Source organism: Sinohyriopsis cumingii, chromosome 3, assembly GCF_028554795.1.
Source record: "Sinohyriopsis cumingii isolate HCF-2022 chromosome 3, ASM2855479v2, whole genome shotgun sequence".
Classification (NCBI taxonomy): Eukaryota; Metazoa; Mollusca; class Bivalvia; order Unionida; family Unionidae; genus Sinohyriopsis; species Sinohyriopsis cumingii.
In genome coordinates, this window is record NC_142963.1 from 119,006,544 (window position 1) to 119,018,889 (window position 12,346).

Below are 12,346 nucleotides of genomic sequence, written 5' to 3' on the forward strand. Positions count from 1 at the left end.
AAAATCACGGGCGCCAGAGATATTTGGGCGACAAAACTCATTGGGCTATCATCATCGCCAGGGGCGCCATTTACCGTTAGCTAGCCACTGCCCGCACATCAATGAGGTGATCCTGCATCTAACTGGCAAGAAGTGCGAAAAAGCTAGAAGCCAAGTTTCTGACTAGATTTCGATCAGATGCGGTATGTAAGATTATATCATGAAGGTCACAAGCAGCTTCCAGTAGCAGTTACACCCACGCATGAAGTGATCATTCATATAATAGGTTTGGTTTGTGATAACAGATGAGGACATATGCATAATCAAAGATTGATTAGTATGTAATGTTTTCTCATCACTACCAAGGAAGAATTCGATTAAGAGTGATATACACGTATATTAATAATAAGATTTTGCATCTAACTGGTTGGACATGTGAATGCTACAGAGGCGTACGTGAGTGTGATTTGGATTTTTAACCAAGCTTTAACAGTTTTTCAGTCATATCGCTACGATGTCTGCAGAGTGGCAATTTATAGGGATGCCTAGCACTGGCGAATCATGTCGCAGACATGTATCACGACGTTCCACCCAGTTATATTATCCTGACACCATGTCGACCAGTCCTAACACTAACCTCTTAATGCTGAACGCCTAGTGAGGCAGCTGTTAGTACCATTTTTATGTCTTTGATATGACTTGGTCGGGTTTCGAACCTACGAACTCCCGCATCCGAGGCTGGCGCTCTAACCACTAGGCCACCGGACAGCTTCACACTCTAGAGGCAACACTTTTGATCAGCTTTAGGTCAGCTTTGCCTTCAAAGCCTTTGATTCCATTTAACTTCCATTCATATGACTGAGGTGATCTTGCATCATCTGAGCTGCGCATGTTAACACTTAAAAGACTATTTTCTGCTTAGATTTTTGTCAAGTTCTCATATTAGTTTGATTATGAGGGCCATTCGTGCGTATTAATGAGGTAATTTTGCTGGTTGACTAATTTTGTTAACACGCAGGAGGATGTTTCTGGTCAGAATTTCATCAGGATTTGCATGGGAGTTTTTGCTACCAGGAGCACAGATGGTTTCGAGTATGAGCTACATCGACGCATGTTAATGAGGCGATCTTACAGCAGTATGAATGATTCTATAAACATACTATTTCGGATCAGATTTGGTATGTGTACATTCTTATTGAAGACCTAGAATTAGGTCGATTATAAACTACTCCAAAGCATATCGATTAGGCGATATCATATCTCAAGCTTATGATGAACAGAGTTTGCTCGGATTTGGTATCATCAAGACATCGGACGAGGTCATTCATGAACAACGTCCACCCCCATTAAATGAGATGATCTTGCATCTGATTGGCGGAGCTTGTCAACACGCTAGAGACTATATTTCTTATCCGAGTTTGTTTAGATCTGGTACGTTGGCTTGTGTCCTCAAGACCTCAGAGTGTATGATTATCAGCTAAATCTACGCATATTAATAAGGTCATTTGGCATCTGATTGGCAGATTTTGTGAACGACCCAAAACACATATTTCTGGTCATATTTGATATGTAAATTTATATCATCAGAACCACGAAAAAGCTTCCGTTATGAGCAACATGCACGCGTACAAATGATGTGACCTTGAACGTGTTGGACTACGCAAAATTTACGCATATTAAGAGATGATTTCGCCCATGATTGTCTGAGCTTCGGATTCGGAAAACTTAAGAGACTTTATTTCCAATGCGAATTTTGGTCAGATTTTATATGTAAGCTCATATATCATTAAGTTTTTCAGTCAGCTTGTCAATGTACGGCATGTACAGATGTGATGAGACATTCATCTATTGGATTGGCAGAGTTTGTGATTACTATGGAGACCACATTTATGTTCTGATTTTGATCAGAGTTTATATAATTATGACCTAAAGTTAGAAACATTCATACCAATGAGGCGATCCTGCGTCTGATTGGCTGAGCATGTAAAACTGTATAGACTATTTTTTTTTTCTACTGATTAAATTTTGACCAGACCTTCTGACATGTAACCTCGTATCATCTAGGTCTCAAACAAATTCGATTATGAACGACACACACGTATATACTTGAGGTGAGCATTCTAGCACTTTAGATTCCATACTACCAAACCGAATTTTATATAAAAAATGTTATGTAAGCTTGTATCAAAATCACATTAAGCTTTTCATGAGATCCATGCATGATAATGATGATCAAGGCTAAGCATAGAATCAGAATCATAACGGGAAACATTCTGTGATGAATCCCATATATATATATATATATATATATATATATATATATATATATATATATATATATATATATATATATATATATATATATATATATATATATATCTGTCTCTGTGTGTGTATGCTCATAATTTATTTCCTCTCCGTTATAGTGCTTGTGTGAATTTGCATTCACAAGCTGACATAAGTAAATTACCTAGGTTCATATGTGCCACTTGGGCCTCTTTTCGTGAATTGCTGTTCATCTTGTAACACATTGCGCCCCTCACCAGAAGATACTTATGCTGACCAATCATTTTACTAACACTATTTTCAGAGGAATTTGGCAGGTTGTAGCTCACCTGGCTGTAACGCCTTTCGTCTGTCATGCTTCCGTCAACAATTGCTATTTTGTACTCCTTAAAAAGCACTAAAACCAGTCTGTGCTATTTCAAGAACTAAGGGCTTTCATATTTATAAAATGATGCTGATCCGTCATTATATATGGTCATTATTACTTAAAATAGAAAAAGCGAGAAAGCTACTGAAACGAAGTTTCAAATTCCTCTAAATAGGACTTTGTTAAACTGGACAAGTAGCATCGTGGAAAGACCTGTTAGATTTGTTCAAATGATATCAATCGGACTTTAAATATAGCTGCTTTTCCTAAAACAGAAATAGGCACTGTTACAATAAATAGAAAACCATTATACGACTTCTATTCATGTAACGCTTAACAGAAACTGATCATATTAAAATGAAAGCACCGTCATAAAGAGATCTTGGAAGTTTTCTGCAACTGATGCAGATACGCCATTAAATATGGCCGCGTTACCCACCAAAAAAGAAAAGAAACCTCCAAATCAAGATTTGTGAGCAGAATTTTGGTTATATTTGGCAGAAAACGTCATGGCAAAAAGACATTTCAGATTTTTACCAATGATACCTGTATGCCATAAATGCACCCGCCGTTGCTAGGGATATAAAAACAAAATGTATGCTGCTTCTATTCCAAAACTGTTGCATAGCATTTGTTCACAATTTGCAGAAACCTTTATGTGACAAAGACCTTTCAAGTCTGTGCAAAATGGTAAACCGTTATCAGATATGACTACCGTTAATAAATGTGTAAAAACATGTAAACGGCTTCTGCAATACCGCTGAATAGAATTTAATCGTTTTTAAAAAATGTATCATGGGAATGTAAATAATTCCAATGTGTCACAAAACTTGGCAGCCTTTAGTGAAATAGGAAACATGTCAGCGACTTTCATCTCCAAAACCGCTCTGATAGATCTGACCGAAGGTTCAATAAATCGTCATGGCAACGCTTTCAGTTTTGTAACGATTGTTGTTGATCCGCCATCAAAGATGGCCGCCGTTACTAAAACAGAACAATGTTTAGGCGACTGATGAATAAAAACCGCTCAACATAATTTCACCAAATATCAGAAAGTAACATAGCATAAAGGTCTTACCATTTCATGCAAGTGATGCCAATCCACTACTATAAGTGGAACACAAAATTCTGTAAAAAAATACACAAGTTTATTTCGAAATCATGCTGACAGCCATAGGGCTCTTTCAATATTGGAAAAAGCTGCCGATGTACCAGCAAGCATAGATCAAGATATAGCTTTAGAAACCATGAAGCACGTGTTTTCATAACATGCAATCAACATCACTTGAAGAAAAGTCAATAAAAGCCATTCTTCTGACCCAGATTTCTGGGCCAACTGATCTCGCATATGCCTATTAGGCAGATGTCAGCCAGGGAGTGATCAAAGGCCACTTGGACTCCTGTTTTTATTATATTTTATTATAGACCCATCTCCATCATGAGACAATTAATTCACCATTCCTCTGGTTAATGATGTCTTTCCCGCATAACTTTGTTATTTATGTGCTGCAGTAATGTTCTCAGTTATAGGCTTAAGTTACTGATAATTAACAACATATTTAATTATTGACGTTTAACACCTTATGTAACATAAGGCTTGATTAAAATGAAGCGTTAAACATAAATTAATATGTAAGTCAGTATAATACCATTCCAAGAATTTCCAGAAGCCTAGTTCATCGAATATGCCGATTTGTGCATATTTCCGGTAAGACGGTTTTCTTTGTCTTTTTTATGTTTTTATAGGATTGCCAAGATTATATTGCTGTATTAATAGATGGAAACAATTATCAGATATACATGGTCTTACGGATAATTTGTTAACATGTTTCGTCAGACATATCCAATATCAAATGACATGACAAACTTACAATCAACTCCAACAACAGTTCCTTTTTCTTTCTTTCTTACTTATATCCAGATTTTCGTTGAATGACTTTTTATCGTGGCCAATTGCCGAACGTTCAGACCGATGTAAATTCAAATTCAATCAGTCACTATCCTTTCGACTTAATCCTTCTCTATAGGAAAGGAATGCAGGTCCAATCAGAGGTGAGGATGGGGGCATATGGCTCGGGTCTCAACCTCCAAGGTGCCTAGGTTTCTACTAGTTATTTAAGATCTCTTTGTGTAATTAGTTGTCTTTTAAGTCTTTCTATTGTAAATAATATTTGCTTATTTTGGCATTCCATTCATTTACAAATTTCAATATAATAAACACCTAGGGTCTCTAACTCACGAAGTAACCCGGACCTCTCTCAACGTCTGAAGGAGCCTGCGAGGATGACTATACTTAAATAACTGTGCCATTTAAAGACAATCTAAATATATTGAATTAATGGTATTTAAGCCTAACTTAATATTGTGAGATCTTTGATTGGAATATACTGAACCGTTAATCGATGCATTAGAAAACAGCATCGGCTGAACTTTGTGTCATGGTTGTTGATGAGTTTTTTTATTTATGCATTCAAATAAAATTTTCAACTGGAACCATCAAGCCGACAATCAATGAAAACATGCAAAAATGTACTGAACTGGGTGAAAAATAAATACTAATATTTTTCATTAAACAAGTTCTGCGTTAGGCAGATTTTGTGTTACCGTACCGTGTCACGTACGAAAAGCCAGAGGTGAATCTTATCAGCGTCAACTTTCTGTGTGGCTTACACTGTCTTGAACCGTTTAAGTCCATATGCCTACCCTAATACCGTGTCTAAAGTTGTGTACCAGAAGGCAGGCAGGTATCATCAGTACAACACGTTAGATGACTCAAATCATGACTCAGCATGGGCATCAGTTAAAGCAGGCAAAAACAAAGCGTACATAAATGCTGTACAGGCGGCAGGGGATGCTCTCTGCAAAAGACAGACCGATTCTACAACGTGCGCAAAAAAACTAATGAGTGGAATACATTTTGCTTGCCAGTTCTAATTCTTTTCATTTCAATTGCAATTCCATTTCTCTTTCTTCTTTTTCTATTTACAATTTCATTTGCATCTCTCTTTCTTCTTCTGTGTCCACATTTGTCGCTCTTCCTTTTCTATATTTCATTTATCCTTTTGCATTTGCAATATCATTTGCAGCTCTTTTTCTTCTTTCTGAATTTGTCCCTCTTCTTTTTGAAGCTGAAGATTTCTTAATCCTATTTCTGCCTGGTTTTTAAATTTCAATTTTTTAAATTTCATTTCATAGCTAGAAAGAGCCTGCTAATTAATCCTAAAGGTCTTTTTTTTCTTCAAATTGTCATTTTCCACCAAGTACTTAACCAAAATATATTTAATTTCATGTTTCAACAAAGATAGTTTTTTGTTGGAAAGAGAAAAGGGGCTGGTAAGCTCCGTCAATTCATCTTTCCTTAATCACTCAAACCCTCCTCCGGTCGGATTAGAAACAAAACTCTCCACCCTAATTAACATTGTGAAAACTTCTTGGTTTCACTCTTTAAAATCAAAAGACCAGGAATAAAAATGTCCGAAATAAAATCAATTTATATTTCTAAATAATTGTAATATCTTTGAAATAGTTCTAAATGTCGCTTCCCAGATGCGCCCCCAATTTTTATTACGACTCTGTGTTAATAAAAGTAACAGAAAGAAGCAAAATGAATTATGAATTGAATGGAAAATAAGCCTGAAAATCTTCTATCAAAGTCCACAAAAATGAAATGTTCCATATAAATTTCAGATCCGGAAATGTACTTGTCCGTCAACAGTCCTGACGTGTTAAAATACTTTTGTCCAGGACGTCTTTGAATAATTAATTCACAATAGTTCGAAATTAATATCATAGTCCAATGAGAACTTTCTATTTCCACTGAATAATTCAAATAAATGTTTTCTGATTACAACATAATACACGCCTGCAAACTTGATATTTCAACAAGAACACAGTAAATAAGAATAAAAAATCCTGGCTAGTCTGAGGTAATTATATAGAAACGAAAAGGCTAAAACATTTATATCAATACAACTCCAACGTGACAAATAGCAAATTTCCATCATCGTAAAAATACACACGCGATTGAAACCACCCATTGGGAATTAACTTAATTCCTTAAGATACCGCCCGCCCGACCTTTTCAATGGGAAAAATCCGTTAAAAGTAAACATATTCACTAATAATTTCACTATCAGTAACTATCAATATATATATATATATATATATATATATATATATATATATATATATATATATATATATATATATATATATATATATATATATATATATATACTATATGACAGACAGAACGGAAAGTGCGATCCCTCGATTCCTATAGAAGAATGCAATCGTAATGCTAGTATCATGTTATCTTCATGTTTTCTCTGTGAAAGTGAATGTTTTTGCAATTTTTTGTATGATTTATCTGTGTGTTCTTTGTCCATGTTTGTCTTTTTTTTTTTTTGTTGCCCTATTATTCCTTTTCTCTCGATCCTTGGTGTGTTCCTTCCTTCCGGGATGAAAGATTGCGATTTAACTGGTGTTCAGATATTATTGAGACAAGACGAAGACGGTTCTTCCATTTCGATTCCAAGAATATCTAGTCATGCAGAATTATGAATTCGGAAGGAGGGAAAAAAAGGAACTTTGGTGCAGAAGCTCTGACTGGTACATATGTAGTAATGTCTTTGGTGATACTAAACTAAGAGGCCTTCTATCGAAGAGTTATTGTTTGTAACTGAAAACTCACTTTAAAGTACGTTTAGTCAATTAATCATTTTAATAAAGATAATATACAAACAAAAAGATCATGATCACGAATAGCAAGCGCTACATCATACTACATAAAACACAACTACCTGCAATCCAATCCGATGTTAACAACTTATAATGGTCACTTTCTTATCCATTTGATTTGCAAGACAGATTTATCCTGACAGTTTGCAATGTAGTATATGTCATCAAATAAAAACGTTTATATTCCAAAGTAATTTTCTTCTTTCTTTGGTTTCTTGTCTAAAATAATGTCCTAGACTGACCATAATTTGTACTTAAAGTTGTTAACGTCTCAACAGAGCAAATTTAATTTGTGCCTATCAATGTGTATTAACTGGTACGTAGTTGTCTTATTTTTAGCAAGTTTCACCCCGCAGCTTTCTGGCACCTTATATGTATTTGTTTCTATACCTATTGTATGGCCACATTCAAATTAAAATTGTGAAGCATAAAACGAAGTCATCGTTTATTTATATAGAAAACAAGCCGTGTTGTAGACGGCGATACTTAGTGTAGTGAATATTAAGTTTACGATAGGTTAAAAAGCTGGTAGGTATAGATTGCTTAATGTTCAGTATTGATAGTCTACCAATAGAAACGAGGGCAGATCACATGACTCGGGAAAGTTTGACGTTAAAGTCTACATTCCAAAATATAAATTGGCCACGTTCGTCGATAGATATCACAAAAATTTTGAAGCGTGTGGATCACATCCTGCTTACAAAGATGTCGCCAGTACCTGTAGTTTTCCTGTTGGCTTTCCTCGCTGGTGCTAAGGCCGCTACTTTATGGTAAGGCATACCTTCCTTCAAAGTTGTTAGCAATACATTAAATACAAAGTTATGATATACTTCTTTATGAAATACTTCTTATATACTCAGTGAACAAAAGATATCTGTATGCAAGGGTTTTACCCTGGCGAACACGCTATCAAATGTTAATCTTAAATCTGCTCTCTGGATCTAACCATATACAATTTAGTTTTACTGTGTAACACCTGGTGGCATCACAATCTGTTTAGTAATATAGCCAATGAAAACAAAATGTTATGTTGATGACTGAAGCACAGTTTTATAAAATATATTGCCAATATCTAGCCAACAATTTAAAATTTTAAGTAGTCATACCTTCCCAAGATTCAATATTTTCTTCTTTATCTTACTTGTTGTTTGCCTTTGAAAAACGTTGATCCGTGAATCTGATTGTTATTTCTTAAAATCATTTTGATACCAGTCCGGACATTGATTTTTGATATTTCAACCGTTAATATTTAAAACCCTAATAAACACTGTCACATTGCGTTCGCTAGTTTTCTAAGTTAGTGTGTAAAGGTAGATGATTAATTGAAAGTGCAGTTCGACTTTATCCATTCGCGCAGTGAAATGAACTTGAATATTGCCAGTGTCAACGTGTGTGTGTGTGTGTGTGTGTTAACGCATCAGGAAATCAACTGTGAATTGCTCATCGAGTCGACACGAATACTCTCAAATACGAATTACTCAGGGCTCCTCAATAAAGCAACGGTTAATGGGCCAAAAAGGTTCTAATACATATGAGCTGTGTATGAAAATAAAATACAGGAAAGTTTACCTATACTTGTCACTGTTGGAACATAAGCATTTGTTAGTTCAGTAAAAGTAGCAAGTTTACAGATTTCGATTATCATAAGAACGGTTTTATTGGTAATAAAATACTGACCAATCTGCAGAGGATTCCAGGTTGTAAAGGAGCAGGTTTAATGATGTTTCGCTGTCTGCAGAAAAGTAATTCCACGTGAAGCTTATGCCAATCCCGTCTCGTAGCAGCTCATGGCAAAGACAAAAACGGACAAGGTGAATGAAAAAAAGAGAATATGAACGGTTTAAAAACAGTCAAACCATATGAAATGTTTTAGCTGATACGATACTATATTGTAATCAAATGCATGAGATGCTTGGCAATGATCCAAATATACATGAGACATAGGATCATGGTCTAAAGACTGGTGGTCTCTCATGAAAGTTCGAAGCAAAATATGATTAATAACATTGTTCTAAGTTTCAACCAGGAAGACAACAACATGTCAAGTATTATCAATCTTTATATGTTAGGACGTGTCATTGTAGACATCTCCAATCGAATCCGATTGTATACAATAGACATAGCATAGAAGATTTATTGCTTTAAATGAAGCGATAGTATTACTGTGTACTCAGACGTATACCACTTTAAAATTGTCGATAAGGTCCTTTTAAGTTAAGGTAAAATAAAAAGTATGTGTTTCCAATTAATGCAAACATAATAGCATAACATGATTAATTTAAACCCAGGTAATGTGACTTATACGGGACTGGTACCATTACCTGAGTAATTTGTTAATCATTATGGGTACAAAACGTACGTAAACGATGTATTTTTAAGACATTTTACAGCCATGAAAATCATCCTCTCGCGTCGAAATTAGAACTAGAATTTGCTCAGTCTCGTCCATGGATCCTGACGTGTAGTCACAATAGTAATGGACCAGCAGAAGCAGAGGATTCCATTCACCTTGCTTTGACATGCTGCAGACAGCTATACACACATTGTCTAATATACGTTCAAACGTATTACAATGAAGTGCACTGTTTGAGTCCATTTCAGGAAAAAAAATATGAATGAAGCTCTTGTGAGGTTGAAAATTATGTTCGAGTCTACCTTAAATGAAAACAATGTGCATCTAGCCGTATTTATCTCCCTTGCAGTGTAATACTATGACGTGTGACTGTAAAAACAAAAACAGCTACTGCTATGAGTTTGTTTGAAGCCAAGTTCCTGGAATGCCATTGAAGGATTTTCTGGAATGTCATTGAAGTTCCTGGAATGTCATCAAGTTTCTGGAATGTCATTGAAGTTCCTGGAATGTCATCAAGTTCCTGGAATGTCATCAAGTTCCTGGAATGTCATTGAAGTTCCTGGAATGTCATCATGTGCCTGGAATGTCATTGAAAGATCATTTAGAGCATCGTTGGTTGGAGTGTGCATTAGCAACGCAAATAATTTTATGCTCCTGGTAATCCTTTTATGTAATTCGTTGGAAAATATTAAAATTCAATTATTAAGTGATAGAAAATCGATTATTTCTTGATATATCTCAACAGATAATCCATAACAATGTGTGGGTCCGATTAACCAGCCCTAGTGCTTCGCTTCAGTAAAACAATGACCTAGATCAGCATATTAAATAATAATAATAATAATAATAATAATAATAATAATAATAATTATTATTATTATTATTATTATTATTATTATTATTCTGCAGGATAAAGCATTGTCCGGGTGATATGTTAAAGAAATTTTCCACGTAATTAACCTTTGCGATAGGCAAACACCATTGTGCACATTTACGAAGCACCAAACCAAATCTTTGAGATCGCTTGCACAAGGTTTTCACAAATAACGTTTTGTATCCCACTCTGCACAATCATCAACGTTTTGGTTTGCCCACTAATTAACCTGTCGCAAGAGCATAGATAACCTAGCAAATTCGTTATCATAGCACATCATATAAAATAAGAATATTTTATGTTGACACTTATGTGAATTAGTGTTCAGTTTTAGCGCATACTGAAAATTTCATCAAAACTATTTTTAAAATGTTCAGCCATGACAACTGGAATTTGTATGTGACGTAGTGGCAGTCGAATGTTGATGAACATTAGGCCTCAGTGTCCGACAGACGGCCAGTGCCACTGTAAATCACACAATGAATGTCTCAAATCTTTGCCAGCCAAAGTATTGACTGGGTATTGGCCTGTGTTGGGATTTTGTTGATAAGCTGCGATAGTTAATTATTGCGGTACACTGGGATATTTACTTATAAAATAATTTTGTATTATTCACAAGGGCAATAATGTGAAAGTGCAGTGTGCACAATTGCAGACTTCTGAATGTTGATTTTTTTTTTTTTTTTTTTTTGCAGCACGGATGAAAACATCGAACTTGTGGCTCGAATTGTATTTGGCGAAGCGAGAGGCGAGCCAGCCCAGGGACAACTTGCTGTTGCATACACGGTGGTTAATCGCGTGGCTCACCCTGGGTACCCTAATACGGTAAGCTCTGTTGTGTACCAACCATCCGGCAGTGGCCACCAGTACAACACACTAGATGATGTGCAGCATAATGCAGCATGGAAAGCTGCTAAAGCCAAAAATACCGCTGAGTACCAAAATGCTAAAAAAGCCTCTGGCGATGCTCTGTGCGGAAGACGACCTGATCCAACAACTTGCGCCACAGACTATTGCGCAAAGGATCCTTGTTCGGCAACAAACACCAATAAATACTACGAAGCTTACAACAAAATACAAATTGGAAAACATTATTTTGTTTGCAGACGCGCAGTGTCAGGCTAAATTAAAAGCATGAAGATGTGTGCATAATTAAAGAAGTAGATTATACCGATTTCTCTTTTTTGTTGTGTCGAGACTTACATTAGAAATCAGTATATTGCATGGTCCATAGGATCACTTAGACATGTTGATGTACGAAAATGAAAATGGTATTTTTTATTGAACAATCCTCCCCTTGTTTCTATGATAATAATAATAATAATAATAATAATAATAATAACAGCAGTATATTACTTGTAATTATAGTAGTTTAATAACTATATTGGCGTCATAATCATGCTAAACATCTTTCTTATAAAGTTTTTACATTGATTAGGGACGTTCTCCGATGTTTCAGGAAAATGTATGTATTGGTCACTTGATCAATCGATCAATCTTTATCCTATCTCCAATCTATCGGACACACACACACACACACACACACAGATATATATATATATATATATATATATATATATATATATATATATATATATATATATATATATATATATATATATATATATATATATATACAAAGTTTCACTGGCCGAGTCCTAGATTTTAAACCACGCGGAAAGATGAGATGGCAGTGATAGGTAAAGGCGAGAGCTTTCTATCTTAATTTTAGAGATAGTTATCAATA

The 12,346-nt window shown here is 35.2% G+C and overlaps 1 protein-coding gene across 1 annotated transcript; it reads left to right on the plus strand.

The window, feature by feature from the left end:
• The first annotated feature begins 7,985 nt into the window (after positions 1–7,985).
• On the plus strand, positions 7,986–11,769 carry LOC149803687 (uncharacterized). The gene is made up of 2 exons (XM_089953472.1): positions 7,986–8,142; positions 11,295–11,769. The coding sequence occupies exons 1-2, from the start codon at positions 8,078–8,080 to the stop codon at positions 11,722–11,724; spliced, it is 495 nt and encodes a 164-aa protein (XP_089809598.1). The 5' UTR covers positions 7,986–8,077; the 3' UTR covers positions 11,725–11,769.
• The last annotated feature ends 577 nt before the right edge of the window (positions 11,770–12,346 follow it).